We start from the raw sequence: 18,052 nt of genomic DNA on the forward strand, positions 1-18,052 counted from the left end.
ATTTATTTGTTTGAGCAAGTTGAAGTATTTGCAGCTATATAGCTGATGTGGACCTGCTATACCCAACCACCCATACACTCACAAAGAACAGCTACAACACCCGGATCTTCATCCCCTACTCTTCTCGAATAGTGTGTGGGTTCTTTATTGTCCCAGAGGACAATTATGAACAATAAAGATATTTGTGAGACGGTGCCTACTTGAAAGTCTTAACCATTTGCGGATGTAATTACAAAGGCAGCACTTTCTCCTCAGTTATTTTAAGACCCTGAGTGTTGGTCCGGCCGGAGTCGAACTCACGACCTTCCGCATGGCAGCCCGGTGCTCAACCAACTGAGCCACCACTACGCGGTGCTTCATCTTGTTCTAAAAGTTCCAACGGTTTTCATTGTTTCAAACACTTTGTAACTCACTCAAATATGTTCAATTTTCTGTCACTTCATCACAATTATTTGTTATGTATAGTTCTAACGGTGTTCGTATCATCGAAACATGTCTTATAAATGTCGTCATATTTTTAAATATTTCAACAAAACATCAATGCGTTCCTCACTTTATTCTTGGCTGACATAGCCTTGTGCTAATTCGGCAAAAAACGTTTGCAGCGCTCGTAACGTATAATTTGATTGGCTCCATACCCAAGCCGGAAACAAAGCAGCAACATAGCAGCTCTCGTAACCTGCTATTGTTTGGTATTGTAAACAACTTCTATTGTTTAGGTCTAAGCCATTGTCTCAATTGACTTAACTATTAGAGTGTCATATGAAGTGCTAGTTTGCTACCCATATAGACCATGTGAGCATTAGCCCTGCTAATGGTAATGGGCCCATACAAGGACAGAGAAAAACTCTGACCAGGGTGGCAATTGATCCCACGACCTTCGGGTTAGATCACCGCTGCTCTACCGACTGAGCTACAAGGTCAGCCCGGAGCAGGCCGTGGGAACTGAAAGTGTTAAAGCCACGGCATTGAATTTGTACAAGTACAAGTACAAACGTTTGCAAAAACGTAACCCCTCCTTGTACTTGTACAAATTCATTGCCGTGACATTGACATCTTAAATTCCCACGACCTGCTCCCGTCTGACCTTGTAGCTCAGTCGGTAGAGCAGTGGTAATCTAATCCCAAAAATTGGTGGTGGGTTTAATTCCAACACTTCGCGTTGCTTTTTCGTGACGTGTGGTTCCTATTGATTCATAAGAGAAAACACAATACACCTAGATTTTATATGAAAAAAAAATGCTAATGCTACAAAGCCAAGCCTTCTGTTTGTATTCGTAGTGGAACTGATGGAGTAAATTCAACCTTGATAAGAGATTTCCTAAACGAGCTTGCACGACCTTTTCATTACACAGCTCGAGTAATGTAATTTAAAGAACAGTGGAGACAAGTGTTCTACTGATTGCGATCGTATTTCAGGCCCTCTTAGCTGTCCGCCCTGCTTTGGCTGAAGTTCTTGTGCTCACAGAGGTCGGAAGACGCCGCACTGGAGCAAACATCAGCCTTATGGCTCCACTGCTGGCTGCGATTGTGTCTAATATCAAACAAGAGGTAGATATTTGCACATGCGGGTCATTTTGTACTGGATCTCTACTGTTAAGATGACAGAAACAAAGTGCAGCGTTGGATATTTAACAATTATTTGCCAAAGGCGAAGTCAACATCGGTGAATAACATAACACATAGTATAATTGCATTCTCTACTTGCGCAAATCCCACAATACACCTCTTTTACCCCCAAAAATTTCCATACGCATTGTTTTCGATTTCTCTTGGGACATCTTCATGTCCCAGGAAAAATTGCAAGCAATGATTAGTCGAAATTGTTTTTGTTTTTTTTTTTTTTGGCGGGGAAGGGGGGTAAAAGAGGTGCAATAAGCATCTTTAAAACAACTAATTTCTTCGTCTGTCACTTCGACAAAACTGTTTGCGGCCACTTAGGTGATTATCGCGCAATAATCACCTCATCTGCAAGCAATCAGCGCATAGAATTCTCAATAATCACCTGTGTACCTAATTATACTAAATATGCATATTCAACCAGACAACAAGTTTGTCAAGAAGGCTAACACCTGATCAGTGTGGTCATGTGACACAATGCAGTCGCCATCTTGAGAAGGACGACGTAGTTATTGTGTAAAAACAGTTAGGTTTCTTTCTAGCCCTGGCTTTAATTTGTTCGTCCTAGAAACATGAACTGGCTGGAGAAAACCTCGAGGATGAGTTGCCCAGGCTTACCGTGTTCTTGATTAAAATGATTTCAAGTTCACAAGGTCTGTTAAGGTAAGAAATTCTTGGAATACGAATTTGTGTCGTAAGATCGTCTGGGTGAGAGTAGTCTTGAGACTAACATTTCGAGAAACCGATCGAGCCCTATCTTCAGATCAGATCCGAGTGCTATGTGAGTTATCAATAGATAAATCGTTCGGACTCTTTTGAGTGATGAGGGCTTGGTCGTTGAAGTGTGCCAGACACCCTGGCACACTGTTCTTACCCTAATGCTATACATGATTGCAAGAATTTTCTATTCTCGTTGGCGTAGGGAAATGTAGTTTCCTTACAAACACCGAGCAAAATAGTGGTATTTGAATTTAGAAAAAAAATTCATTGCAAATGAAGGAAACTCATCAAGCAATCTAAATGGTCCATGATCAGATAAACCAATGAAATGCAATCCCTGGACGGCAAAAAACGATTGGATACGTGATGCGCTCGCGTGACGCAAGACGTGTCAATAACTAATCACATGATTTTCTCGTGTCATTTGAAATAAATAGACACCTAGTACTGTAGGTTTTTTTTTTTCAAAGACTAAAACGTTTCACTGGCCCTACGTCCTGTTCCAATTTCATTGGTTTCTGATAAATTTACACAGTCGTACCCATTCATTCCAAATTGCACTCGAAATCATGGGATTATGTCCAACTGAAGAATTATTCGTATTTGCAGTAGATCGATAAGCGAGTTTAAAAAAAACTCTGTGGCGATTTTTTTGTCTCCCTGAAGAATGGAAACGCCAGTTACATAAAACCTTCGGTATAAATAGATAAAATCACCCAAGAGTAAGATTACCGAAATTGGCCTAGTCCCCCTCATCGTCAAGTGTCTCTTTTAAACCAAGTTTTGCGGGAAAATAAGCAATAGTGTTTTCACTCACGTGATCAGTAACCTTTTTTTTTCCACCGAAGCAATAAAATAAAACGTTTGCATGAGCCTCATCTCGAGGCTCTGGGGAATAAACTCATACAAATCCTTCTATTTATTCCCCATAGCCTCGAGATGATGCTTTTGTTTCGGACTGAATTTCAATATATCGAAATCGGTCTATGCCAGGTGGATTATTTGGGGACACCAACATGGCCGCCGCTCCTTTGTTTAGGGACACCAACAATACATGGCCGCCGTAACGTCACGTGAAAACACTTTTTAGACCAGATCGGCTGACTCAATTTTGTTCCCGATTCAAATTCTAGGAATAACACGTTTTGTTTCAGGTATTTCCATATCATTTAAGTAAGAATGCTACATTATAATGCGAACACAGTACACAAAGAATCTTAACCCCGAGAGATTTGAATTGGGTACAACATAGACTTAGCCGATTAGGTTTATTGTACATTTTCTCGCAAAACTTGGTTTTAAAAAAGGAGACATTTTTCTGGCGCTGATGGCGGGAAAACCTGACACCAGATTCTTACTCTTGGATAATGGATTCTTAGTGAAATAACAAATTCATCTTCCAGTAACCGTTCGTACCCATCCTTCCTTGCCATTCAATGATTGTTGCATTCTTAGTTCGTTTTTTTTTTTTTGTATTGTTTTTTTTTTGCCTTTTTCCTCTTGCCAGATCTTTTATGTTTGAGCTAAAGCAACAAGTTTTATCTGGAGTACTCTGTGACGCTGTTGATTCGACAGTGTCAGTCACCAGGCTCTTGGGAGCTCTTCACGGTTTGTATGAAATGTTGCTGACAGAATTACGAACTCCTGATTCGTTCAAATTGCTTATTTTCCATACTTGCCTAAGATGATGTGATCCGGGTTTCCAATGAGGATATGAAAATAATAGGTCTTGTGAAATTTTAAGAAACGTCCTTTTTGTTTGCATGGTCATTCTTATGTGATATTCTCGTCGTTTAGTTTGCAAATTCCGTGTTTATTTTTAGCAACTGCTGACGCAAGTGTAATTAAGACATGCGCAATTCACATTGCTGATCACCTCAAAGTATCGGAACAAGACATTGACTTGGAAACAAGGTTTGTTCCATGGGCTATCTTTTTTTCAAATTAATACTGCCGTTTTATTTCAAACGGGCAAAAAGTAATGGTATATGAAAGCTTCGATCCACCATGAACCGACAGTCTAATATACGTAAATAGATATACTTCTATGTAGAATTTAAAACATCGTTAAACGTTACAATGCCGTTCATATCCTCTGGGAGAACCCCAGTCTCAACACACAACTAAAACACGCAGAGCCTACTCTTTCATTTTAGAAACAGTTATTGTATGTGTTGGTTTTCTGTTGCTTTAGTTGATTGCTTTAATTTCGTGTCATTGTATCTCTTGCGCGCGCATTATTCGTTTCTTTGCACTTGCACATTGTACTGGTGACTTGCAACTGAAGATGATCTACGCTTACGCTAGATTGTGTTCTGTTATCAAAACCATTTGACATTAGGCTCTGTTTTAATGGGAACTCTTCACTTTTTTGTTTGGTAAAATGCTATGTCTTTTGGTCGTTGATATTTTCCAGTCATTAGAAATGTTCGAGAATGTCCTACTTGTATTTTACTTTTCAGGACAACACTCTAGACCCAGCTATACTGTACAATAGCTCAGACCTTAGATCGTATCTCCCTCACTCACCGTCTTAGGAAATTATGGAGCTTAAACCGGAAATGAGCTGTTTTCGCTTTTAACTCGTCTTCTTGCTACCGCATTTATATTGCTAGTTTGAAACTCTGGGAAAGACCACTGTCCTGGCATGCGAAATGTTCACTTCCGGTCAAAAACTTCGCTTGCCTTGGCTCCCTAACATTCAAATCTTATTAAGGAGGCTCCCAAAAGTTTTAGGGCCGCGCGCAAGCTGGGCACTAGTATGGCGCGTGTTTTTCTGGTTTTTGTGACGTCTGCGTGACCAAATCTGTAAAATTAATTGCTAATTTTCTCGCGTTCTCTTTGGAATTTCTTTTTAATTGGCTGAGTTCTCACCACGTACAGTTCATATCAAATACCTTATATTTGTTAAAATATGCCAGAGCTAATCGAATGGACTAACAAAAAAATGACAAATTACAAAATATTGGCAAAACCGTCTGAACGACCTTGACTTTTTACAACTTCAAAATGTTAGGCAATATCATTTCCATAATGTGGCAAAGAATTTAAAAAAATTCACAGAAGGAAGGTATAAATATTAAGGAATTTAGGCCGAAAATAGGAATATATCTGCCTGTCATAAGATGCGATGTTGCCATGGTTACAGCAAAAGTTGACACCCAAAAAATAAGCCTTATTATATTGGTAGCCATGTTGGTAAGTCTCGACAGGGAAAACTTTGAGAGAAATTAATTAGGTTTCCTTTAGTAACTCGTGCCCTGTAGTGACGGTATTCGCAAATACTCTAGGGAGCCACCTTAACCCAACATTAAAGATGATTATGATTCGCTTGATGAACAAGATACATCCTTCACTTTAACGTACCATTCTTTCGAATGTATTCAGCCGAATGTTTTTTTTTTTTATTTCCTTTTTTTTTCAGCGAGGAGGTTAAAGAAGCCCGAGCAGTTGTTCAGATGGTGCTCTCCAAGCTGCAAATTGTCATTTAAATCATATAAGAAAATTCCTTTGCAGAAAAGTGGCAAATAGAGGCGTTTCCATACCCTTTTGTTTCTGAGTGAACGTTGAGTTGTAAAATGATGATGCCACTCCTAAAAGCGCTAGAATCTGTAGTTTGTACTTTTTAGAGTTAAAATACAGAATTTTTGTACTTGTCTCTGCGTGGTCCCGCGCCGTGGGCGCCGGTGTAGGCAAACTACTACACACTCTTCGGTCGAAAGTGCAAATTTTTACTGCTTAAGGGGGCTTTAAGGCCAGGGCACACTAGGCGATAAGTCGCTGCGACACGTCGCGGGTACAAGTTGCTGCAACAAATCGCCTTGTGTGACACGGTTAATTTCATCAAAAAACATTGTCGCTGCGGCAGAATTTTGTCGCCGCGATCAGTCGCACGAATTTTCGAACAGGCGTCGTGTCGCAGCGACTTGTTTTGCAAGTAGTACGCATGGAGCAACTTGTCGCAGACATGTCGCTGCGACTTGTCCCGTAGTGTGTCCCGGCCTTTATGAGTTAAGCCATGAAAGAGAACCTCCACTAAAACAAGGATATGACCTTAAGCCACAGAACATAATGTTTACAATTAAAAGAGTTCAAACTTTTCCAATAAAAGCGTTTGAATTCGAAAAAATGAATTTTGAAAAATGCTTGTTTTGGCTTTCAAATTTTCAGGGCGCCGCCATCTTGAATAATTGTGTCGTGTCATGTTTGCCCTATTTTTCTGACACACAGAGCGATTGTTCTAGATTAATAGGGCAACCACAACCCTTAAATTTTTGCGAATTTTGCAGTTGTACTTGATCCGCAAAAATAAGTTCGTTTCCAGTCTTTGGCATAAGAAACAAACTCAAAGCAGTCGATCAAATTAAAAGGTCACGTTAACCATTTTCTACGGCCTCCAGGATGCCACATTTTTTTCCACGTTCTCGATGACGGAAGTGTTTTTTACCAAAGAGTAATACAAGTTGAAAGTAGTTTTGCTGCTTGAAAAGAAAACCTCAAAAATTAGTTTCCAGAGGAAATTTCATCCCGAATTCGCGCCGCAAAAATTTGTTCCCGCAAACCTCAAAAAATCGCCAATCCGTAAAATAAAAGTCCCGCAAAATTTTCATGCCACACGGTAACAGTAAAAGGCAAGCCAAAAGACAGATGAAGGAGAAATAACAGTTTTTACATAAAACTCTGAATTTGGAATTCTCAGCGAAAGATTAATGACAATCGATCGTAAAAACACTAAAATTCCTGGGGAAGGACACGATGTTCTGTAAAGATGGAAGAAATTAGTCACGTGCTAGGCAACCACAAAGGTGCACGTGATCACCTTGTGTCTAAGTTCTTGTTTACAATAAGTGAGGAATGTTATATCGTTCGTCGTTTTTAGAGTTAAACAACGTCCTTTATAGCCAGGAAACATACGTCCTTCGTTTTTAATTTTGTTGTAATATTTAACCAGAAAAGGGTTGACACGTGTAACGGCCCCTTGTGTGCTGGGAAACAAGCTTCTGAATATTCAATTTGTTAAGTGCCATATTTGGAACGACAAAAGAGAAACATTCAACCAATCGTTTCGCAAGAACACCGTGACGCAATACCACAAATGTTTGAAAAAAACCTTTTTTTTTCTTTGAGGCAGCATTTGGAAAGATTGGTTTTCCTCCCGGGGAAAACCCTACGTTGTGGAACTTAAGTTTCACATTTGGCAAATTTCGATAATTTTGCAACATATGTTGACCGCGCTTTGTTTACTGTCGGAAAAGACTGGAGCGAGGGGTTTCCAAATATGGTACTTAGCACTGAATATTCGGAAGCTGTGAACGCGCGTTACACGTTTCAACCCTTATGGGTTTCTGATTTAACTGAATATTATATTTCATCTGTCGGGTTATTGACCAGAGACTGGGCTCTTCTCTGGAACAATGTTGATCAATCCCTTCAATGAAGAACCATTTCTTTCAATAATTAAGCTAAAAATGGACAACAAATTTTCTTGCAATTAAATAAATTTCATCCTCGCAGTTCAGGATCTTAAAACCCTTTTCGGAAGAACCCTACCGTGAATAATGAAGCACAAAAGAGACAACAAACTTTCTTTCAAATAATTCTTCACTGTCACAGTTCCAATTTTTTTTTATCTGAAGACTGTGCAAAGTTGTGAACAAAATGCGAGGTCAGTAAACAATGTGATGCATTCAAGGCGTTCGATTCCTTTTAATTAAACCCATACAGAATTTGCCATTTGGTGTCGGTCTTGTACTTAACATCATAGTTACCCAAATAACATTAGAAACAAAGCTCACTTTGTGATATCCAACGGAGAAAGGTGCAATTTTTGTGGAACACCAATACTCGTCGCTCGTCCAGATATTTATTTTCACCGCCTGTCTTGTTTATCCAGTTGACTTGCCATTATTGAGCTCCATAAGAGTATATATATATTTTTAAAGATCCACTAAAACGCCATTCGCGTTACAATGACTTTCGACGGCATTGCAAGTAAGTTAAAAATTCTACTGTGTCCACCGGATAAAATCTATGCATTTGTAGTACCCCCTCAAACTTACCAAACATCGTTGTCTGTACTCTTATCGACAGCGATATTCGTCATCACAGTGGTCAAAATGTTGTGGACTCGCAAGGCGCAGCCGAGTGAGTCCACAACAAACAAACTAACCCAACGCTGAACAACTTTCGATTTGTTTTTTGCCACTATATTCAAAGCAAAAGAAAGTTTTTATTTCAGAACGCGACTAAAATCATGACACAAAGAAAGAGCAAGCGTTGTCTAAGACTTTCTCGCAATACGATTGGTTTATTTCCCAAAATGGGCGTTCCTGATTGCCTATTACATTGCGTGACAAATTGACGCGAGCATGACGCGTACAGCGTTGTCTACGCTCTTATCGACAACGGCAAATTAGCCAATCAGGGGCCGGTTGCTCGAAGCCTGGTTTGCGCTAACCGTTGGTTAAGAGGTATCAAAACCTATAGGTTTCCATGGTATTTAACGCTGGTTAGCGCTAACCATGGTTCGAGCAACCCGGGCCAGATTGCGAAATTACAAGCAATTGTAGTAAACATGTTCATTCCCCGCATTCTTGTCTCTCTTTGAATGCCAAGCTTCCAGAAAAAGTCTATTGTGATAGTCAGCTGCGTTGTCAACGATAGTGGCGTGATCAAAGTCCATATTATGGCCAAATTGGTTTGTGTGTCGCGCAATTTTAGAATTGCTGTCGCAAAAACACGGACAGCTCTTCTATCTTCACGAAACCTTGTGGTAAGTGCTCTGTCCGTTTGGCCATAATATGCGAAATCACAATCAAGGCAGTTTACTTTGCATTCTATGCATCAAGACTAAAAGAGGGTTGGTGCTTCTCCTTTGGTCTTGAAAAGATTGTGCCTAAAGTGCCGAGTGGTTTAAAACCAACTTTGACTCCGTTGTTACGTAGCACTCTCGACACTCTTTCTGTTACACCTTTCACGTAGGGTAGGACAACAAATGGTGTTGTTATCATTTGCAGTGTTGTTAGTGTTGATAAATTGCAAGGGATAGTTATTGTTCATCAAGACTTTGATAACATGTTGCTTTTCTTTGCGTTTCCCTCTATTTGTTGACGGGATTTTCTCCGCTCTATCAAGGAGTGTATTAACTACGGGTTGTCCTAAAAGCCGGAATCCGGAATCACACGTCATTGTTTTACCAATACAGAGAGTAAAAACTATAAAACATTCATAAAAGCTAACCGTAGGCCTAAAAACGTTTGTTTAGGCCTAATTAGGCCTAAGGTTAGCTTTTGTTAATGTTTTATAGTTTTTACTCTCTGTATTGGTAAAACCATGACCTGTAATTCCGGATTCCGGCTTTTAGGACAACCCTATTAAAACCCTATTAACTACTGATCTTTTGTGTTGAGCTGGATGGTGAAAGTTTAAATCAAGATATTTATCAGTGTGTGTCGGCTTTCGGTACACGTTGACCTATATGCGACCGTTTGCTCTAACTGTTGTAGTGTCTTAAAAGAGTCACCGTTGTCTCGCTTTCAACCTAGTAAATTGTATGTGTGGGTTCATAGAGTTAAGGTGGGCATGGACCTCCTGCACGTAATCCTTTGGAAGGCAAACGTGGCTGAAATCGACGTACCATACCAAGGGTGGGTGGCCGTGGAAATTGCTCTTTCGTCTACAAACCCCATCACCAGGTTGGCTATGGTTGCACTCACATGCGAGCCCATGGCACAGCTAAATGTTTGATGATAATGCTCCTTTTCATAAGTAAAATAGCTGTTCCGCAGAACGAACTCTAACAATCGCATTATGTTGCCCTTGGAAACGTTAGTACGCGCTGTTAGGTTATTATCGCCGTCCAATCTTTCACGGGTGACCTGCAGAGCCAATTCCACCGGGATTCAGTGACGTAAACAGAGAGACCACATCGAAGGAAACCATGATTTCATCCTCGGTAATTGTTTGGTCTCTTATTTTTTCCGCAAATGTGGTGCTATTTTTCACGGAGTATTTCTCGTCCATTAGAGAGGATAAAATCGAAACTAAGGGTGCGTTCGATTCACCGTATTCCCGAATAGGAATACATAGAATACAAGTTGGAAATCCTTCGTTTTTGCGGAGATTCACATTAAAATTGCCAAACATTTGCTAAAATGTTATTTTAAACATATTTTTATCATCCTTGCAGCTTCGAAACGCGCCAAACATACCCTTTTAATCATCACTCGACATATTCTTTTTCCGGAATAGGGTCAATCGAACGCGCCCTAAGTATTTCGATAGGTTTTACGTTGGAGAGTTGACACAACTAGTAATTGGACGAAGAGGTACGCTGACTTTGTGGATCTTGGGGAGGCCATAGACGGCTGCAGAGGTAGCGTCCGTGCTGTGGAGTTGGCGATATAGCTTAGGATCCAGTTGGGCTTTATCGTGGTCATCAATGCAAGGACTAGATTTTATTTCGGACAGCAAGTGATTAAGGCCCTTTTCAACTCGTGAGGTTGGATTCCTGCGTTTGTCCGTAATCTTCTCGTACGTATTGTTATCATTTAACAAAGTGTTGATTTTACTTTTGTAATCACTCGTGTTCATAACGACTACGGACCTGCCCTTGTCGGCTGGTACAATGGTAGGGGATGGATCCTGTTTAAGGTTCATTATTGCTTTGAGTTGTTCCTTGGAAATGTTACGAGTTGTCTCAGGCTTGCTATTCTTCCAAGATTTTTACCACAGAAATGGTATGTTTATCAAGAAATGGGACTCCGCTCGCAAAGCCAGGCATCGCGACTCCAACACTAACAACACTGCAAATGAAGTAACAACACCATTTGTTGTCCTACTCTACGTGAAAGGCTTAACAGAAAGAGTGTCGAGAGTGCTACGTAACAGCAGAGTCAAAGTTGGTTTTAAATTAACCATTCAGCACTTTACGCACAATCTTTTCAAGACCAAAGGACAAACCAACCCTGTTTCACTCTCAACGTATAGTATACAAAGTAACCTGCCTTGATTGCGATTTCGCATATTATGGGCAAACGAACAGAGCACTGACCACCAGGCTTCGTGAACATAGAAGAGCTGTCCGTGTTTGCGACAGCAATTCTAAAATTGCGCGACACGCAAACCAATTTGGCCATAATATTGACTTTGACCACACCACTATAGTTGACAAGGCAGTTGACTATCACAAGAGACTTTTCCTGGAAGTTCGGCATTCAAAGAGAGACCAGAATGCGAGGAATGAACGTATAGAAATTCCTGGCATTTATGTTTCACTTGCATAATGCCTCGCCTCGCGCAGAGATCACGTGTGCTTGTAGTCACGCTCATACGGCAAATGAAGCTGTCGCTTATTCAAACCGAGGATGACCGAAGGATTGCGGTCGAAACGTCTTTATCAAGTTTTGAGTTAACGTTAGACGTTCAGATAAGGCAGTGTCCAACATTTCTTATAGTAATTATGCAAATTCCTGAGCGCAATTTCAGCACCCTTAATCGGATGCTTTCGTATGATTTTCATGGTTACTTGTGAGGCCTTGAACCTGTTTATCAGATGCTAGTGTGTGTGAAATCAACGCGGATTGCAATAGATGTGACCAGCTCTTCGCACCACTTGACGAGTACAGCCGTTTTACACCTGTACAGAGCGAGGCCTGGGGCTGAGAATGAAAAAGCTATAAACTGAGTATCACCGCGGAACAGATGGCAAAATTACGATTTAGATATAAATGAACAACAGCTAAAATTACGCCTATCACAAAGAAAGAAAAAAAGTAGAGCATTACTTTATGCGACCATTAATTGACATGGACATGCGATAAAGCATTGAACTAATATATAGATTTAGCCAAGCCTAAAAGCGGAGCTCCATGATTATTTATTCTTACTACCTGTAGGGTTAGTGAAAATAAAGGGTCAGTTATTTAAGCAAAGTCTAACTTAGGCCGCGGTTTAAGACAATCAGTGGACCTCCAAATCTGTTTTTGAGCGGTATATTTTAAGTAAATAAATTGCTCTCTAGCCTGGTATGCAAACCTTCTTGTTACCATCAGCAGCACACATTACTTCGATATGATTGTTGGCAATATTGAAAATGGCTTAGAACGCGGTTTTGTTAAACATTGTCTAAAATATGTTTTAACAATCGACCCAAAAGGTTTCGAATTGTCCGCGTTTTGATGTTTCCGCTCGCTACTTTAATAATTAAATCATTTCCTTTGCTTTCTACTATAGGAAAATTCATTGCCTAACTAGTGAATTCCACGGTAAATTTTACGCTAAAAAAGCGATATCGCATGAATTACGAAGCGATGAGTACAGTATTAGTTTTTCGAGTGAAATTTACTTTGGAATTCTCCAGTTTGGCAGTGAATTTTTCTTGAACCACATGAGTTTTAAAGGAAAACAAGTACACCCTCAACTAGCGAATGGAAAGAAAAAAAAGGCATTTCAGAGCCAATTGTCAATAGCCAGCGAATAGGAATCACGCTAAAATTAGAAGCCGTAAAAAAGAAATTGTCCGTTCAAGGTCAAAGAAGAGTTTTACTGATGTACTTTATTCCACTTTATCTCCGAAAACGAAATCATCCACATTTTGATGTATTTCATTGAAACACGCCAGGTTGGAACAAGAATCGGCAAAATACGGAAAGGCAACCAAGAAAGGACTAACTTCAAACAAGATCCGCTCCAACACTTCAATAACGTTTAGGTGCTTTAAACAAACTTCTGAAAACACAAGCTAGTGAGATTTCCCCCGAATTTTACGAGAACGTATTGCGATTACGTGTTTATAACATAAGGGCACAATTTTCTTCTCACTGTCAAGGCACAACGAAAACCAGTTGGGCAAACGGATTAAAAAAGCACTTGTTCGCTCGCATTTTAGAGAAAAACAAACTTACAAATCAACTTTTTCTTTATGTCCAAAAGAGTACAGATAATTGTTATTTAATTCCAGTTGACAATAAAAAATCGATTCTCATTCCTGAACAAAGGAAGAACCGATAAACCACCTTTTCAAAATACGCATCCGTAAAAATAACAAACGGTTTAGTGCCCAAGGTAAGAATTCGTGGAGTAACTTCTTCCACTAAGTATGAGGTATTACTGATATTCTTTTTTGTCGTTGTCGTTCTCCTTTCGTTTCTGTTCTAGACATAGGTCCTCCAGGCATTATGTAACCTCATCAGAGCTTCTAAAGATATGCCAAGAATTGCAATACAGAGAAAAAAGCAGCTCTAAGCAAATTAAAATAAACACTCAGCTTTAAGTTTATATCCCTACGATGCTTGACTTAAATAACTGCGTAGCCACCAGTGTGGACCACAGATATCATGATACGTTAAACTGGATTGAAACCAGCAAAAAATGCAGAAAGAAAACATCTTCCAAACCGTTTTTCCACCTGAACACGAAAAGCGTTGACTGTGTGAGAACTAGAGTTGATGTAGTATGGCCGTGTAGCCGCGTCGAGCCACAGAAAGCGCGCGAAAAGTGAAGCCTCGCTTATGTTTAGGTGAATTAACCTGGGTTGCGCCTGAAATCCAATTGAAAACCAGTACCTGGTCAGCAGTCAACTTAAAAAAACAGTTGACCTCGGTGAGCTCTAAGCTTGAACCCGCGATGTGGTCTCGTGTGTCTTGTTCTGACAGTTGTCATTTGATCAAAACATGAATGTCCAACATCAAAGATGTATGCTCTAAACTAGCATGATACTGGTAACATTGGCATACATGGAGGGGTGGACGTACGTACGTACGGTCGATGACGTCATGGCTATAAAACCAAGATTTCTCGCGTGGGATGGGTTACCATATTTTCTTAAAAATGGTGCTCGGCGCGCGCGGAGCTTCTCTATGCAGTAAAAAGTAGGCTAAACTTACGTCGGACATAGTGTAGGCTACGTTAAGCCTCTTATTTCTTTTCTTCTCTTTTTATGACGAGTTTAAAGTAAGCAGCTCTTCTTTAAAAGTAACAAAAATCCCGATCTAGTGACAAGGATTCATCGAGAAAACGACCTTGGTCGAGAAAGGTTTCTCTGACAGCAGCGTCACAAATAGGCAATTTCTTCCATTGATTACGTCACAGTCAACCGCGTTCTTTAATTATAAATTAGAACTTTGACAGCACGGAAAAGCATTAATTATCACTAATTAATTATCAATTTGACATTCTTCTTCAAAGGAGACAGCCAGGGTATTGTAATCTGGATCGGTGATGATAAGTTTCCTCGGAAAATGGCTGTACTCGGAGGAAGCAGGCCGAAATCCATCCTTGGAGTGTTTTGTGAACGAGTCGGAAGAAGGCGATTGGCTGTTGATAGATATCGAATTGACCAATAACGACGGCGAGTTCTTGAAAGACTATGTTGTGGTTCCAGTTATCTGTCGGGACGGAGAAAAGTTGCTCTCGGCTCACAAGGATAAGGGAATCGGAAAAAGCTTAAACAACATCAAGAAATGTCAAAAGTTCATTCACGGCAAAATGATCTCTCGATTGCAAGCACGACGATTGGTACTGCCGTATAGAATTGAACATCCGTTGAGGCTAAGGGCGGCGGTATTTGATGCGGAGGATATGCGAAATTTGGAAAGACTGCAACAATTTAATTGCTGGTTAAAAACAATGATGATGAAAGATCCACAGCTTCTTGGTACCCTGGGAAATACTACATTCCCACGTGTGAAGGTTCAAAGGTAAGTTGACATGTAACAATTAAAATAGATAAATATTTTCATGCTTTCTTGTCCTTCCCCACTGTACTATTGTCCTATTGTTCATGGACAAAAGTGCACTTGCGCTCTTTACGTACGCGCAAAACAAAGATCTTCAAGAGATTCAAAGTACACGTTCTCCCCTCCCCCCATCCCACATACAATGTTGAAAACACATCCCCGCAATTTTTTCTGACCTTTAACATTGCATTGGGTGGGGGAGGGGGCACATGTAACAGACTTTTAAAATATAGCACTGCTTTTGGGAGTAATGGTCAAATCATCGATAAGTACGTATACCAGTTTTGCGTGACTGTCCCAAGGAATTTCGACCATGATTGTGGCCGTTTATCTCGTCCAGGGAACAAGATTCAGATAGTAGTGGAGCAACACTTGGCTAGCTTTCCACTAATGCTATTTGTAGATTCTAGGAATCTTCGTCATTTGTGCTTGTCTAAAATTCCGTGTTTCACCAATTTTTGTCGTTACGTAAAGCATCGTAACATGCTTGTTTCCATTTCTGCGCGGGCAAACGAACAGAGTCAAGCTTCGAGGGAATAATTTGTATTTTTTTGTTTTTTAACAAAAAAAAAAGAATGCTAATCATCCCACCTGATCCTCGACTCTGCGCTTTCGCTCCTTCACAATTTTTGACTAGCTTATAAATGTGCTAACCAGGTTGTTATGGGTGTTCAAACAATGACGTCTTCTTTTCGGTAATTGACACTTTTGAATATCAATAGAAATTTGACCCCAATGTTCATAAACAGGAAGCATCGCTACTTAATTTCAACTGCGAGCTATTCTTGAAATCTAATTTTTGCGAGTTGAACTGAAATCATGTAAAAGGAATGAAGCCGAATTGTTTCATCGAGTCTCCGTGGTCCCATTCATTGAGATGGTCTATGCTCAGTCATAATCCTTTCACTTCCATAGACAATTAATTGTTGTATTTTTCAGCCCCAGGTCACCTGTGACAATTCAAGTAGGACGTTGTACGCAAGTCATCGAACCAATGAAACTGCATTCCAAGCATGCGCATTGGCTGGTTGATGATCTGAACACGTGCAAGTCACTTGTGAAGTACGATCCTTCGCCTTTGATACAACTGTTGAGTGACCTAAAGAACCTAAATCGAAAACAAAGCTTGGAACTTGTAGTAAGAATGGGGGACGCCCTGCAGGAGCCACTGTGTGTAACTGTGGCGAAGGATCATGTGTGCAAATTTGTTAAGAATCGACCAAAAAGCAATTCCCTTGCAAAGTTTGAGGTACCGTGTGCTGATCACCCGGTTGTTATTTCTGAGCCCACGCGCAATCCCGTACCGTTGCTTGCATTGGAATGGATCGGGCAACAACAAGACGAAGAGCCAGCGGATTATGAAAAAATTCAGCAAAATGGAGAAAAATGTAACTGGCTTGCACAGCCTGCGATTTCGGTAATCAGTGACATCTGCGAGATGACATCAAGAATTGGTTACCGCGTGCCACAGGTTGCCATCTTTTTGTGGGCTCAGCTTTTGCAGTTCCTGTCTTGTAGCCGGAAGTATTTTTGCAGGAAACAAGAACCTGAGGTTCACTCCAACGGCCGCACCGAGATAACTGGAGAGCCCAAGTGCGACTGCTATTTAACCTTGCTTAGCAAGGGTTTCAGTGAGGACAAGTGTCGCGCAGCAGCGGAGAAAAAGACTAAACGACAAGATACGAAGAAAAATCTGAAGCGTGCGCACGCGGCAATGGTTCAAAAGCATTGTTGTAATACCAACCGAAAGCGGGCTATGGACTGCGCAAGGTTTAGACAAGGAAATGGCAAAAGGGGCTGTTGATCAGTTTCTCCCGGCAAGAACAGAATCTGAGAAGAGTTCGGTTAACTACACGATTTTGCTGTCCCCGACATCAAACGTGAACAATGAAATTCCATAGATGCTTGCCTGTTTCTTTGTGCCTAAAACCTCCTTGCAAGCACATTTGCATCACAAACACAGCGACAGGAAGCATGCACTTTGTGTTGCACTGAAGCTAGTTTTTGTTAAAAGAAGGCCATCAAATCGCAAAACGCAGCACATGCACTTTTGACTCGTCGGATTCTTTCTGAAGCATATAACGTTCAGAGAGACTGATCTCTATCAGAAATAAAATTTATCGTCATCACTCTACATCTGTTCTATTACCTTTGGCCAAATGCAAATTACGAGCAAAGCCGAGTTGAATATATTCGAGATTTCTGCAAAGGGCTGGGCAGGGCAGGGCAGGGCAGGGCAGGGCAGGGCAGGGCAGGGGCATCAGGACATAATCATAAAAAGGGCACACAAAAACAATGAAGCTTCACCCATATGAGATTGTAGGTTCAAGGAACTGGTTGGCGCCTGGGGTTGCAGCCACTAATTATTCAACAACGGTTTTCAGTAGATGACTTGAATAACATAGCTCATGGCTTCTAGTTATTTTCCAAAAGTTTCAGTTTTAGTATATAATCCTGATAAACATGCACGTTCTCGTCATCAAAGTGTAACCAAGACTCATTATTTTTCCTAAAAATTTCCTTTATTATTCAGCAAATTATTCGTTAAATATATCATTTTACCATCCCAAGATGGAAAATGCTGCCCAGTTTAATGCATGGCGGAGCTAGTGACAAGGCATAGGTTGAAACCGCACTGCTTTGTAACGCGAAAAACCGTTTGAAAACAGGAATGCAAGATAGCGTGTGCCACCCCAAACGTCATATCGGTCTTGGCCTATCAAAACCTCTATCGTGTGACAAACACCGGCCAGTTTGAGTAAATTGTGCAGAGCACAAGAGAGTTCCCTTCAGGCAAAAATAGCAACATGTATGCAAATCAGTGGGCAGATTTATCGTACCAAACACTCGAGGCTAAATGTACTTAAAAATGCCATCAGCACCCTTTTGTACCAAGTTCTTGTTTTGCTCATCAGAACCCAACCTCTTGTACCGTTTACACCTGTGGACCCAGTTTTCTTTGCTCGTTTTCCTTC

The 18,052-nt window shown here is 40.6% G+C and overlaps 3 protein-coding genes across 4 annotated transcripts in view; 2 read left to right on the forward strand and 1 right to left on the reverse strand.

The window, feature by feature from the left end:
- LOC138012548 (condensin-2 complex subunit G2-like) overlaps positions 1-6,461 on the forward strand; it is an 81,831-nt gene extending 75,370 nt beyond the window's left edge. Inside the window, exons 30-34 of one of the 2 annotated variants that reach the window (XM_068859352.1) lie at positions 1,420-1,551; positions 2,189-2,283; positions 3,848-3,948; positions 4,164-4,254; positions 5,765-6,461. In XM_068859352.1, coding sequence (XP_068715453.1) covers positions 1,420-1,551; positions 2,189-2,283; positions 3,848-3,948; positions 4,164-4,254; positions 5,765-5,831 — 486 coding nt within the window. In that variant the 3' untranslated portion in view covers positions 5,832-6,461. The remainder of the gene's footprint in view (positions 1-1,419; positions 1,552-2,188; positions 2,284-3,847; positions 3,949-4,163; positions 4,255-5,764) is intronic. The other variant, XM_068859351.1, reaches the window with a different exon arrangement.
- Positions 6,462-14,559: 8,098 nt separating this feature from the next.
- LOC137968370 (uncharacterized) lies at positions 14,560-16,881 on the forward strand. The gene is made up of 2 exons (XM_068814961.1): positions 14,560-15,038; positions 16,017-16,881. The coding sequence occupies exons 1-2, from the start codon at positions 14,560-14,562 to the stop codon at positions 16,879-16,881; spliced, it is 1,344 nt and encodes a 447-aa protein (XP_068671062.1).
- Positions 16,882-17,577: 696 nt separating this feature from the next.
- The window catches only part of LOC137967791 (uncharacterized), a 9,158-nt gene continuing 8,683 nt past the window's right edge, over positions 17,578-18,052 (reverse strand). Inside the window, exon 7 of the mRNA XM_068814363.1 lies at positions 17,578-18,052. This exon is cut by the window's right edge and continues 168 nt beyond it. The gene's annotated coding sequence lies outside the window, so the exon portion shown is untranslated.

This window comes from Montipora foliosa, chromosome 8 (assembly GCF_036669935.1).
Source record: "Montipora foliosa isolate CH-2021 chromosome 8, ASM3666993v2, whole genome shotgun sequence".
Taxonomy (NCBI): Eukaryota; Metazoa; Cnidaria; class Anthozoa; order Scleractinia; family Acroporidae; genus Montipora; species Montipora foliosa.

What these genes read in the sequence shown, in the direction of transcription:
- LOC137968370 (XM_068814961.1), top strand. Translation starts at nt 14,560, where the DNA reads ATGATAAGTTTCCTCGGAAAATGGCTGTACTCGGAGGAAGCAGGCCGA. An exon ending in CCACGTGTGAAGGTTCAAAG is followed by an intron (nt 15,039 to 16,016) that starts GTAAGTTGACAT and finishes TGTATTTTTCAG; the next exon opens with CCCCAGGTCACCTGTGACAA.